Source organism: Pelophylax lessonae, assembly GCF_965119305.1.
Source record: "Pelophylax lessonae genome assembly, chromosome: 1".
Taxonomy (NCBI): domain Eukaryota; kingdom Metazoa; phylum Chordata; class Amphibia; order Anura; family Ranidae; genus Pelophylax; species Pelophylax lessonae.
This window is the reverse complement of record NC_138768.1, coordinates 572,853,690-572,868,632: the sequence shown is the minus strand read 5'-3', so window position 1 is coordinate 572,868,632 and position 14,943 is coordinate 572,853,690. Positions and strand designations below refer to the sequence as shown.

General features: G+C 46.3%; 1 protein-coding gene across 2 annotated transcripts in view; it reads right to left on the bottom strand.

Moving 5' to 3' along the window:
* Positions 1–14,943, bottom strand: part of GC (GC vitamin D binding protein) — a 233,924-nt gene that overhangs the window by 72,532 nt on the left and 146,449 nt on the right. For both annotated transcript variants that reach the window (XM_082243262.1, XM_082243263.1), the window contains exon 10: positions 374–471. In XM_082243262.1, the coding sequence (XP_082099388.1) occupies positions 374–471 (98 nt within the window). The remainder of the gene's footprint in view (positions 1–373; positions 472–14,943) is intronic.

Here is a 14,943-nt window from a genome sequence, read left to right as displayed (position 1 = left end):
TTCTCATTCCTACATCATCAGAATTGCTTGTAAAAGCAAAAAGCAAAAAAAATTGCCAACTGTTTCTCAAGATTGTGATTGCACACACTTGTCCGTCAAATCCACTGTTAGCAACTTGTGAGTTGATTTATTATGGTAATGGAAAAAAAAAATACAATTTCAATTCGGAAGGTATTCACTCTTGAAAATACTTTAGTGCATTGCAATTTGATTACTTCACATTATGTAATCATTATGTAATCATGAAAACACATTTCCATTCCGGTACATTGGTCTCTTGAGCTTTTTGCTTTTAAGGGTGCATTATTATGGAATAAGTCGACTATAAGCAGGATACTTCATAACTACAACATTCTACAATAGCAGTTCTTACCTCTGCTTAAATTCTGAGAATGGATATTTATGATAATCTCCACACAGTTCATTACCTTCACTGACATAATTTTTAACTTCATCGTTTAGCTGCGATTTCTGAAACAGAATACAGATGTTCATTTGTTAAGATTTGCTTGAGGCTGGGAAAAGGAGAATTATGTCTCTAAAATGTTAGGCCTCATGCACACTGGACGTTTTGCTAACTCTCCTAGACTCCTTTCCTCCTGGCAACAGAGCTTTGGCAGAAAAAATGCTTGGTGCTTATAAACTCATGTAACGCATTTAGGCACATGAAGCTCTTGGACGTTAATTCATTTAATTGGCCAGAATAATATTTTTTTCTGGTTATTGAAATTAATGAAGTCTTAAGCACTAAACGTGACTAGCACTTAGGTGCGTTTAAGACATTTACATGTGTTTAGGAGCATCAAGTTTTTTTTCTGCCAAAACTCTGCTTCTCCTGGATGCACTAGTTAGGGGCCTCTAAATGCCCCTAGGTGTCCATGGGCAGATAGACTAAGGCTGGCAATACATGGAGACATTTTTTTTTCTGCAACCATCGGTTGCAGGAATGAAATTTGCTCAATTCCCCCATGAACACAGACAGTGCTGACATGTGAATGAGTCCTGCGGGGCCATTGTCTTTGCCCAGCATTGGGGTGGGGGCGGACTGGGGAACCCGTCCCTACCAGAAGAAGACAGTGATTATCGCTAGCAGCTATAGCAGCCACTAGCGATAATTGTAAGCAAATCTGGCAGTTTGGTTGTACCAAAGATGATCGATCGATCAATTTGGTACATTCAGCCTACCCATAAATGCTTCCAATCTCGGCCGATTCCTGCTGAACTGGCCGAGAGTCAAACTTTGTATGGCCAACCTAACATGTAGGGGCAGAAAAAAAAACCCAAGCTCCCAGTCCATCCAGTGTGCATGAGTGATACTTTTGCTAAGAATAGATGTATCTAGATTCCAGCTTTATATCTGATGTTAGCATAAGTAAAGCTAAAGTTCCACATGACATCCACATACGGTAGTGAACTTTCAAAAGGTGTAAACATGACAGCCTGATTTAGGGCCCTTTCACATGGGTTTCCGATCAGATCCGCCTGTCAGTTTTTCAGGTGGAACCTAAACGGACCCTCCGTTAACCCCTATAGAGCAGTGGATGTCAGCGGTGACATGTCCGCTGACACCCGGTGCTATCCAATTAGATCCTGTCTGCCAAACCCAGACGGATGGTAACCCTATTTTCATCTGTCTGGAGGATCGGATCAGATCGCCTGTCCATTTTCATCCAATCTCCCCATAGAGGAGAGCTGGGCTCTGACAGGTCTGTCTCAGCACAGTGAGTGGAGATGGATCCGTCATCCGCCTGCTCAGCGGGGATCAGCGGATCGATCCCCCACTGAGCAAAGCGGATGCTGAGCGACCTGCTTGTGTGAAAGGACCCTTACACACAAAAAAAATGTACATTAATGCAATTGATCCCCCTCGTCAAACAGCTACAGCATACTCTAATTGCATTTAAAACAAGTATGTGATGCTAGTGGAGATCCACACATGATAGTATACATGGGGTAATTTTACAAAGAAATTTAGCTGAACGTATGCCAGCTAATTGGGAACAAACCTAAAATAAAAATGGTATGTTCACTAATGTTTTGGTAGCTATCTTATAGATGTTAGCTATTTTGCATTCATATTTCCCGCAGGAATAATACTGCATGATGTGCAAATTATTATAATTGAAGTTGACTGTAAAAAAACACTCAATGTAAAAAAACAAAACATAGTGGCATGTTTTTTGGGGTTATCACAGTGCACATTCATACACTTGCCCACTATCAACTGCAATCACGATTTCATATGCTTCTGCCTGTATATGCGTGTTCTAATATAAAATATCCATACTTAAACTGCTATTAAAACTAAAAGCAAAAACCTATTATATTGCAGCATACCTGTCCTTAAATGTGGTGGCTGCTATAGTTTACTGTATGCTTTCTTATCCTTTATTTTTGCCTGTTGATCCTGCCAGTCTTTTATTTCTCAACTTTCTTTAACAGACCAAGCTGTCTAGTAAGTAAGAAACAGTAGACCCTTGATATGTGTAGCACCCCCTAGTTAGTGCAGGCAAATTTATGTTAGACTCAAAGATTGCTTGTGAGTCTGAAATTGGATCAGGGTTACTCAGGGGCGGACTGACAACTCATGGGGCCCCCGGGCAATAAGAGATCATGGGGCCCCCTGTGTCCCCGTCCACACTCAAGCCACACCCACACAAAGCCCGCCTACATCTTGCACTGTCCATATTACGTGTTAGTCACATACATTAAATAAAGTGCAACAAAGGTACATTTCCAGAATTAAGGTTTTCATAAATTAACACAATATAACAAGAGCAACAAATGTCTTCTTAGCTGAACGGTTAAATAAAAAAGACCACCACTGTAGGGAGCATTTTTCCTACTCACCACCAATGGAAGGGACATTCTTCCCACTGATCACCAATGGAAGGGACATTCTTTCCACTGACCACCAATGTAAGGAGCATTCTTCCCACTGACCACCAATGTAAGGGACATTCTTCCCACTGACCACCGATGTAAGGGACATTCTTTCCACTGACCACCAATGTAAGGAGCATTCTTCCCACTGACCACCAATGTAAGGGACATTCTTCCCACTGACCACCAATGTAAGGGACATTCTTTCCACTGACCACCAATGTAAGGAGCATTCTTCCCACTGACCACCAATGTAAGGGACATTCTTCCCAATTTTGTTTATTAAAAGTCTTGCAATCAATAAGCATAAAATCAATATACATAAATAAATATATACATATTTACATGAAAAGGGGGGAAAAAAATACATAGCAAATTCTGCTCTCAAATAAAGACTGCCTTTACAGCAAAAACAAAACTCACATCATGAAACACATCATTACCGGAAAAAAAATTATCTTAATAAGACTCACACCACCACACCAGACATCAAACCTGCGAGGTCAAGAAACAAAACCACTCCCATTATGCATGCAGCCCTTCTTCAAAAATGAAGATATTAACTAACAAAAGCTAAGGGCGTGAAAAAAATAGCATAGGAAAAAAGCTTTTCACCCAGAGATGGACAGTTCACCAAAAGCAGGTCTGACAGGGGCGTAACTACAGGGGTTGCAGGGGTTGCAATCGCTACCGGGCCCCATGCTCCAAGGGGCCCGGTAGCAAACCAGTGGGTGAACTTCTAGGATCTCAAAGGTCACACTTGCGACCGGGCCCTGGCATTTCACCACTGTGGGGAGGCCCCAAGATTGCAGGAAGGGGGCCCACTGCAGAACTTGTGAAAGGATCCTGATGCGGGACCATAATAAAAGGCCATGCAATGAGATTAAAGAGCCCCAGGATTAGTGGGAAGAGCCCCGGGCTTGAAGGGAAGGGCCCCGGCCAGGGGTCTGGGGGGCCCTTCATGGTTTCTTGCATCGGGGCCCTGAAGGTTCTAGTTACGCCTCTGAGGTCTGATATTCCTCCACGCCCTTATCCAGACCGCTCGAGGCTCCCTGCCCTTCTCAAGACCCCGAATCTTCCCAACCTCACCAAGAATATCGTACACCACCACCTCGACAGGGAGGACTTTCTTCCGCAGGGTAATCTGGCACCGTGCATTCCACGTGAAGTAACGGACAACTATACTAACTAGAAAAAGTGTATTCAAATCAAAATCCCAGCGAGTCGGGAATGCCCCGTACACCCACTCCGCATAACTCATGCGATAGAGAAAGGGGATGCCTAGAGCCCTCCCCACCCTTTTATACACCTCTATGTTAAAGGGACACTGGAGCAAAAAGTGGTCCATAGACTCCACTTTACCAACACACTCCGCTCTAGGACAATCCCGATCATCCACAGGGCGATGCTTCAGGTTCCCTCTCACATAGAGCCTTCCATGGAAAGCGAGCCAGGCTTGATCCCTAAACTTCAAAGGGATTCTTCCTAAGTTAATTAAACGCAACCCCTCCCTCATTATGGGGCCTGGGCAATCCCTTAAAGTCAGCGACTCACTGAAAGCAGAGCCCAAAATCCTCTTCTCCAGAAGCTTTCTGGGGAGGGACTTGATATCCCCCACTGTCACCTGCCACTGCCTAAGTATTTTCAGACACGGGGCAACATAAGCCGGAAGCTTGCCATGTCGGACTCTCAGACTTTTCACTGGCCCGCCATCTTCCCAGCATCGCAGAAAAGTGAAAAGAGTGGAATAAATTGCGCTCAACACTTAACACAACCAAAAAGTGCTTGTGTGCATAAATATGTGAATAAATGATTATAAATAAATAAATATATACAAAATCCTAAATGTGAAAGGTCCTTGGTAAATAAATATCAACAGTCTTTAAAGTGCCCAGTGCAATACAGAACTCTCAGCAATGACTGAAAATCACTCCAACTTCAAGTGAGGGACCTCCACCTTAAGAAACTTTTCTCCACCCAGTGCTCGGGGTAAATACTTCTTACCAAAGCTGATGGACCCCTTAATTACAGGGGGTCTAAAACAGCGTAGATGGTCCACAAATGCCTCCAAGCTATCCTTCAGGTCCCTTGATATAAGACTCAGCTCGCATAAGGAACTCCAAGTATTTCAGGATATTTTTGTGGGGAGAAAGATAAGGAAACTCCGATAGTGTAGTATGTTCTGGTAATTAGGGTTTATTAATGAAATTGCACTTACTCAAAACATTAGAATCAAACGCCTTCATGCAGTAAATGCAGCATGGGTTCGGTGTACGGGACGCTCCTAAGCTTCTGCGTATCACCAACCCGAAACTCCACGGTCTCACGTTCCCGACGCACGTTTCGTCAGACGCGCTGACGTCATCAGGGCATCAAGGAAAGTTTCCATTTCTTCCAGCTTGCCACCTTGGCATTGGCATTCAACAACCTGCTTTCCCAATTTCGATGACCATAGTCACCAGGACCAAATTTGATGCCCAACACTTTAAATTCCTGCTGGGGCTCTGGGAAGGCATCCGGAAGTTCGAAGCTTTCACCCTCCTCACCCATCCAGAAAACTTCACTCTTTTCATGATTGATTTTAGAGCCAGAAGCCTCAGTGTACTGCTTTATCACAGAGACCACCTCCTGCGCCTCCTCCATCCCAGAGATAATAACAGACACATCATCGGCATAGGCCACGACCTTCAAAGGCGGCACACCAGCAATGCCCAAAGGCACCCCACACAACGATCCACTCTCTAACCTTCTTATGAAGGGGTCGATTGCGAATACATATAGCAGGGGGCTCAAAGGACACCCCTGGCGCACACCAGAGCCAACCTCAAAAGGCCGTCCAACCCAACCATTAACAAGTGGGAAGCTCTCAGCCCCTTTATATAATGTTTTCAGCCAATCAATAAACCTCCCCTGCAGGCCGTATCTACCAAGTAGCAAATACAGGTACTCATGATTGACTCGATCAAAAGCCTTCGCCTGATCCAATGCCAGCAAGTACTTTCTCCATCCAGCAGCCCTGCATCGCTCCAAAGCCTCCCGGACAGCTAAAATTGCTGAAAAGGTACTTCTGCCCTGGACCGAGCAGTGCTGATGATTGGACAACAAATCGCCTGCTACTGACGACAAGCGCCAAAAAAGAATCTTCGCCAAGATCTTTCTATCAACATTGAGAAGACTGATGGGGCGCCAGTTCTCAATTATTGAGGGGTCTTTACCTTTTGACAGAAGAATCACAGCGGATTGCCTCATGGAGGGAGGGAGAGAACCCTCTTCTAAACAGCTGTTATAAACCTCCGCTAAAAAGGGAGCCAGAATGGACTTAAAACACTTGTAAAATTCAGCTGTCAACCCATCTGGCCCAGGCGACTTTTTGGTAGCCAGCTTCTCTATAGCACGAACTACCTCATCCGCTGAAATTGGTTCTGTCAAATCCATCAAAGGCAATGTATCATTTCCCAATCCTGGAGTAGAATCCAGAAAGCTTTCCATCCTGTCCCGACTAAGGTCCTTTCTTCCCAGAAGGTCTGCGTAATATGACCTGAAGATCTCCAGGATCCCTGATCCGGACTTCACCAGGGAACCCGTACTATCCCTCAGACCTATGACCGTCTTAACTGCTATGCCTTGCTTACAGTTCTGGTAAGGATCAGGCGAGTGATATTTCCCATAATCTCTCTCCAGAACCAAGGAGGCATGCCGGTCGTATTGACACTTCCTAAGAAGAAGCTTTACCTCCGAGATCTCCCCTGGATCTCCTCCATACGAGACAAGACGATCAAGCTTCCTCCGCAAATGCTGGTAGGCAATATACATACCAAGCTGCTTCTTCTTACTTATGGCCTTGAAAAGTCCAATCGCCCTTTGTTTCACAAGCTCCCACCACTCTGACTTACTGCTGCAAAAGTCCAGAATAGAAACCTGTGCCTGAAAAAAATCCTCAAAGGATTGTCTTACCTCTACATCTTCCAGGAGAGCCGAATTCAGTTTCCAGGTACCCCTTCCCCTGGGTGGAGTGTCCGAGGCATTCAGAGTCACAGACAGCATACAGTGGTCAGAGAACTCCACCGCCCTCAACTCAGGAGCCGAGAAAGCAGAGTTCTCCTTTAAAAAAAACCTATCTATCCTACTCTGACTATTCCCTCTCTGAAACGTGAATCCCGTGCTGCCAGGGCAGTGCTTAATGTGCACATCTACCAGGCCTGCTTGTCTAACCATATCTCTAAGAAAAACGCTATCATAACCCAGCCTGTCTATGGAGACCCTCCTGTCTTCAGGCCTAATTATGGTGTTAAAGTCACCTCCAAAGACAACCTGCTGGGATGTAAAAAGGAAGGGCTTGATCTTTGTGAAGAGGCATTTCCTGTCCCATTTTGACTGCGGTCCATAGATATTGATCAGGCGCAGGTCCTGCCCCCTAACAGAGACGTCTAAGACCATGCATCTCCCCATTTCTACCTCAATTATCCGCCGGCATGTTACCATATCGGTTTTAAAAAGAACTGCAACTCCGCTGCAAGGCTCAGCCGCAAGAGACCAAAAGGAGGGACCGCATCTCCACTCCCTTTTTGCTAGATGGACATCGGCCAAAGTATTGAGCCAGGTCTCTTGCAAAAATAAAATCTCAGCATCAAACTCACTGAGCAAAAATAAGGCAATATCACGAGCTCTTGCAGATTTCACGCTGGCGACATTAATGGTCGCCACCTTTATCAGAGCGGGCACTGCCATCAGGATGATTGGGGTAGTCGTTTCTTAACCTCCACCACACTCTCATCACCCGAAACAGCTCTCTTTACACTATGTGACTCCCCCTCATCCATAGATGATAAAGAAGTAGATAAATCAGATACTAACTCCTCCCCTGATAAAACCGAAAATGTGTTGCCAAGAGGAACCCCTCCTGGCTCTAACTGTAAGGAAGAAACGACCACTTTACTGGTCTTCCTCTTCTTCTTTTTCTTCCTCTTTGTCCTCTCCCACCCCTCATCATCCGAATCCTCCACAACAGAGGGTGAGACATGGGACATGGACACCCCTCCCTCAACCCCATCGACCCCACCACCATCCAGCACCCCTGCACCCTCTTGGCCGCGTTTGCGGTGTCGAGAGACAGGGACTGGAGGTGGAGTAGGCCGAGGGGGAAGATCCACTATACCCGCCCCCCCAGCAGTTTCCGCTAGTCTGGAGGATCTACGCACAGTAGATGTAGGAACAAAAGGAGGGACAGACTCAGGGACCACATCACTAGGGGAAACAGAATCTGACACAACAGACACAGGAGGGACAGACTCAGGGACCACATCACTAGGGGAAACAGAATCTGACACAACAGACACAGGAGGGGCAACAACAATTTCCTCTCTAACTTCAGCTGCTTCATCTTCTTTATCAAGCCTCTGCAGCTCAGTCTCCAATCCTGGCAAGTTATGCAGTGCCTCTGGGCACTGGCTATATGGATGACCCAGCTGCTGGCACAAATTGCACCGAATCTGGGTGCATTCTCTGGCCAAATGGCCTAAATCCTGGCACAGTGAGCACTTCTTGTGGGTGCAGGACGATGCAAAGTGGCCTTTATCACCACATTTATTACACACCTTAGGCTGACCTTGGTAGAAAATGGTCAGCCTATCCCTACCCAGAAAGGCTGAGCAGGGAAGGTGCTGAACTACATCGCCCAGCACCCCCAATTTTAGTGACACTGTCCAGGCCCCTGTCCATATCCCATGCTCATCAAGGACCTTCCGCAGTGGAGTGAGGACCTCGCCATATCGGCGTAGCCATACTAATAAATCAGCCTCTGGTATGGATTCGTTACGCACCAGAATGGTCACCGACTTTATCAAAGGCTGCCTTGAAATTACCTTTGGCACCAAACCTCTCCACTGCTGAAGGCCCTTGCACCTCCTAAATCTCTCCCAGAAGAGATCCAAACTTTCAGGTTTTACAAACGATAAATCAAATTCATAACTCCCCACCGGGCAAATTAAAGCAAAAATATCACAGGCTTTAAACCCCATTTCCAAAATCAACTCAGCCACCCTCCCTCTTACTATTGGGGTTCCTTCCCCCTCCCACCTCAACTGTACCACATTCCTCCTCCTATACCCACTAACCTGCCCCCCAAAAAACCTCCCTGAATTGTGATTAACAGAATCCCCACCACCCACCCTGGTGCGACTCCCCAAAGCTGAAGCATAGCTTCCAACATTCCTCCCAGCAGAAAATCCATCAGTTTTTTTTAAATTATCTGACACACACTTAGCAGATAACGATTGCACAGATTCGGGATTGATCTGTGCAATCAAATCTTTCCTCTGCTGAGCAGGGGGAGAAATAACATTTTCATTTTTCCCAGCATTACTAACCCCTTCACCACCACCCACCACATTCATTGCTTTAACATTAATGTCATTTTTTATACTTGCTGGGATATTTATTATTCCTGTTGTCTTCACAGCAGAATCCATAGCTGCTGCTGCACTGGTAAGAGTTTCAGCGATCATCTTCTCTTCCACTGGGACAGAGTTTTCAGTTGTAGAAATAGAATCCTGTTTTAACATAGCAGCAGGTAAAGCATTGCAGGATATTTCCATTGCTACTTCCATTCCACTTGCAACACCATGTTGATCCCCTCCCCCACCAGCAAACAGCTGGTCAATCAACCCTGGAACACTGGGAAACTCAGCTGAAGCAAACTCTTTGGAGTTTGCAGCCATTTTGCTTGTAGAGGGACTACTGGTCTCAGCAGGAGCAGAAAAATCTATGCCTGGGGTGTTAGATGCAGGTCCATCCACCTTTCTTTCACAATGTGGTGATTCTGTCAGGGATTTACCCTGCATGTCTGCACCGGATTTCTCCTCAGCAATAACTGCAATATGCAGTTCCTTCTCACCTGGGACACCATCCACTACAGCAGGTGGGGCAGACATGCTGGAAGGCAGCATGGTATACTGGGATTTCTCCACCAGTACTAGCTTTGCTGGCCTGTATCTCCTCTGCCCATCTTCAGGGATTTCTGATGGATCATCAGAAAAGACAAACTTGTCTGCTTTCAGGGGTGACTCCATCTCCTGGATAAATGTCAGGGATCCATGTCCACTCTCAACCCCCTGGCTGGTTGCCGCTGGTGATTCCCAGTTCTGGCATGGGGGGAGAGGTGCAGAGGCAGATGGAGCCGGGTCATCCATTAACCGAGGCTGCTGATCCACAGAACTTGCTGATGCTTGGCTGGTAAATCTCCTCTCATTGTCAAATTTTTCTTTAAATGCTCCACTTCCGTCTTTCAGCCTTTCCAATAATAAAGTTTGTTTCTTCACCTTTTCCTCCAATTCCTGCAACTCAGGCTTCATGGCTGTGCGATTTTTACTCCAGGCCTGGAAATACTTAGTTTTGAAGGATTTGTGTTCAGCCTTCAAACCTTTAAGTTTTTCTTCCGCTCTCCCAATCGCCCTAAAACGATTGATAACCTTCTGGCTGAAGACATCCGCATTCTCACCGGGGCCTGGACCCACAGACAGGTCCTCCACCTCCTCCTCACTAGGCCCCGTGTCATCAGGGGGATCCCTCCCAGGGCCTCCCCCAGGATCAGGCATTGTTCCTGGGCCAAGCTAGCAGGCAAGGCCCAGGCTTGAAAAGGGCTGGATCTCACAGAGAGCTCCTTGGGTGTGTCCTCCTCCTTCTTCCCAATGACCACCAATGTAAGGGACATTCTTCCCACTGACCACCAATGTAAGGAGCATTCTTCCCACTGACCACCAATGTAAGGGACATTCTTCCCACTGACCACCAATGTAAGGAGCATTCTTCACACTGATCACCAATGTAAGGAGCATTCTTCCCACTGACCACCAATGTAAGGAGCATTCTTCCCATCGACCACCAATGTAAGGGACATTCTTCCCACTGACCACCAATGTAAGGGACATTCTTCGCACTGACCACCAATGTAAGGGACATTCTTCCCACTGATCACCAATGGAAGGGACATTCTTCTCACTGACCACCAATGTAAGGAGCATTCTTCCCACTGACCACCAATGTAAGGGACATTCTTCTCACTGACCACCAATGTAAGGGACATTCTTCCCACTGATCACCAATGTAAGGGACATTCTTCCCACTGACCACCAATGTAAGGAGCATTCTTCCACTGACCACCAACGTAAGGAGCATTCTTCCCACTGATCACCAATGTAAGGAACATTCTTCCACTGATCACCAATGTAAGGGACATTCTTCCCACTGATGACCAATGTAAGGGACATTCTTCCCACTGACCACCAATGTAAGGGACATTCTTCCCAATTTTTGTTTATTAAAAGTCTTGCAATCAATAATCATAAAATCAATATACATAAATAAATATATACATATTTACATGAAAAGGGAAAAAAAAAATACATAGCAAGTTCTGCTCTCAAAAAAAGAATGGCTTTACAGCAAAAACAAAACTTACATCATGAAACACATCATTACCGGGAAAAATAATCTTAATTAGACTCACACCACCACACCAGACATCAAACCTGCGAGGTCAAGAAACAAAAACCACTCCCATTATGCATGCAGCCCTTCTTCAAAAATGAAGATATTAACTAACAAAAGCTAAGGGTGTGAAAGAAATAGCATAGGAAAAAAGCTTTTCACCCAGAGATGGACAGTTCACCAAAAGCAGGTCTGATATTCCTCCACGCCCTTATCCAGACCGCTCGAGGCTCCCTGCCCTTCTCAAGACCCCGAATCTTCCCAACCTCACCCAGAATATCGTACACCACCACCTCGACAGGGAGGACTTTCTTCTGCAGGGTAATCTGGCACCGTGCATTCCACGTGAAGTAACGGACAACTATACTAACTAGAAAAAGTGTATCCAAATCAAAATCCCAGCGAGTCGGGAATGCCCTGTACACCCACTCCGCATAACTCATGCGATAGAGAAAGGGGATGCCTAGAGCCCTCCCCACCCTTTTATACACCTCTATGTTAAAGGGACACTGGAGCAAAAAGTGGTCCATAGACTCCACTTTACCAACACACTCCGCTCTAGGACAATCCCGATCATCCACAGGGCGATGCTTCAGGTTCCCTCTCACATAGAGCCTTCCATGGAAAGCGAGCCAGGCTTGATCCCTAAACTTCAAAGGGATTCTTCCTAAGTTAATTAAACGCAACCCCTCCCTCATTACGGGGCCTGGGCAATCCCTTAAGGTCAGCGACACACTGAAAGCAGAGCCCAAAATCCTCTTCTCCAGAAGCTTTCTGGGGAGGGACTTGATATCCCCCACTGTCACCTGCCACTGCCTAAGTATTTTCAGACACGGGGCAACATAAGCCGGAAGCTTGCCATGTCGGACTCTCAGACTTTTCACTGGCCCGCCATCTTCCCAGCATCGCAGAAAAGGCCTAAACCAAGATTGAAAAATACCCACCCATCCCGGCGGGGTCTCTGCCAACATATTACCAAGATTATACTTTAAAAAAAGCAGAGAAAAGAAAACTATAGGGTTGACCATTCCTAGACCACCCTCCCGCCTGGACAGGTAAGTTACATTGCGTTTGATCAGGTTCAGCCTATTTCCCCATAACAGTTGGAAAAAGCAGCTGTACACCCTTGCATAGAGAGATTCCGGCAAGATACAGACAAAGCTGACATATAAAAAGATTGGGATCAGGTAAGTTTTAATCAAGTCAACCCTTTCCCTCAAGGAAAGTTTCCATTTCTTCCAGCTTGCCACCTTGGCATTGGCATTCAACAACCTGCTTTCCCAATTTCGATGACCATAGTCACCAGGACCAAATTTGATGCCCAACACTTTAATTTCCTGCTGGGGCTCTGGGAAGGCATCCGGAAGTTCGAAGCTTTCACCCTCCTCACCCATCCAGAAAACTTCACTCTTTTCATGATTGATTTTAGAGCCAGAAGCCTCAGTGTACTGCTCTATCACAGAGACCACCTCCTGCGCCTCCTCCATCCCAGAGATAATAACAGACACATCATCGGCATAGGCCACGACCTTCAAAGGCGGCACACCAGCAATGCCCAAAGGCACCCCACACAACGATCCACTCTCTAACCTTCTTATGAAGGGGTCGATTGCGAATACATATAGCAGGGGGCTCAAAGGACACCCCTGGCGCACCCCAGAGCCAACCTCAAAAGGCCGTCCAACCCAACCATTAACAAGTGGGAAGCTCTCAGCCCCTTTATATAATGTTTTCAGCCAATCAATAAACCTCCCCTGCAGGCCGTATCTACCAAGTAGCAAATACAGGTACTCATGATTGACTCGATCAAAAGCCTTCGCCTGATCCAATGCCAGCAAGTACTTTCTCCATCCAGCAGCCCTGCATCGCTCCAAAGCCTCCCGGACAGCTAAAATTGCTGAAAAGGTACTTCTGCCCTGGACCGAGCAGTGCTGATGATTGGACAACAAATCGCCTGCTACTGACGACAAGCGCCAAAAAAGAATCTTCGCCAAGATCTTTCTATCAACATTGAGAAGACTGATGGGGCGCCAGTTCTCAATTATTGAGGGGTCTTTACCTTTTGACAGAAGAATCACAGCGGATTGCCTCATGGAGGGAGGGAGAGAACCCTCATCTAAACAGCTGTTATAAACCTCCGCTAAAAACCGAGCCAGAATGGACTTAAAACACTTGTAAAATTCAGCTGTCAACCCATCTGGCCCAGGCGACTTTTTGGTAGCCAGCTTCTCTATAGCACGAACTACCTCATCCGCTGAAATTGGTTCTGTCAAATCCATCAAAGGCAATGTATCATTTCCCAATCCTGGAGTAGAATCCAGAAAGCTTTCCATCCTGTCCCGACTAAGGTCCTTTCTTCCCAGAAGGTCTGCGTAATATGACCTGAAGATCTCCAGGATCCCTGATCTGGACTTCACCAGGGAACCCGTACTATCCCTCAGACCTATGACCGTCTTAACTGCTATGCCTTGCTTACAGTTCTGGTAAGGATCAGGCGAGTGATATTTCCCATAATCTCTCTCCAGAACCAAGGAGGCATGCCGGTCGTATTGACACTTCCTAAGAAGAAGCTTTACCTCCGAGATCTCCCCTGGATCTCCTCCATACGAGACAAGACGATCAAGCTTCCTCCGCAAATGCTGGTAGGCAATATACATACCAAGCTGCTACTTCTTACTTATGGCCTTGAAAAGTCCAATCGCCCTTTGTTTCACAAGCTCCCACCACTCTGACTTACTGCTGCAAAAGTCCAGAATAGAAACCTGTGCCTGAAAAAAAATCCTCAAAGGATTGTCTTACCTCTACATCTTCCAGGAGAGCCGAATTCAGTTTCCAGGTACCCCTTCCCCTGGGTGGAGTGTCCGAGGCATTCAGAGTCACAGACAGCATACAGTGGTCAGAGAACTCCACCGCCCTCAACTCAGGAGCCGAGAAAGCAGAGTTCTCCTTTAAAAAAAACCTATCTATCCTACTCTGACTATTCCCTCTCTGAAATGTGAATCCCGTGCTGCCAGGGCAGTGCTTAATGTGCACATCTACCAGGCCTGCTTGTCTAACCATATCTCTAAGAAAAACGCTATCATAACCCAGCCTGTCTATGGAGACCCTCCTGTCTTCAGGCCTAATTATGGTGTTAAAGTCACCTCCAAAGACAACCTGCTGGGATGTAAAAAGGAAGGGCTTGATCTTTGTGAAGAGGCATTTCCTGTCCCATTTTGACTGCAGTCCATAGATATTGATCAGGCGCAGGTCCTGCCCCCTAACAGAGACGTCTAAGACCATGCATCTCCCCATTTCTACCTCAATTATCCGCCGGCACGTTACCATATCGGTTTTAAAAAGAACCGCAACTCCGCTGCAAGGCTCAGCCGCAAGAGACCAAAAGGAGGGACCGCATCTCCACTCCCTTTTTGCTAGATGGACATCGGCCAAAGTATTGAGCCAGGTCTCTTGCAAAAATAAAATCTCAGCATCAAACTCACTGAGCAAAAATAAGGCAATATCACGAGCTCTTGCAGATTTCACGCTGGCGACATTAATGGTCGCCACCTTTATCAGAGCGGGCACTGCCATCAG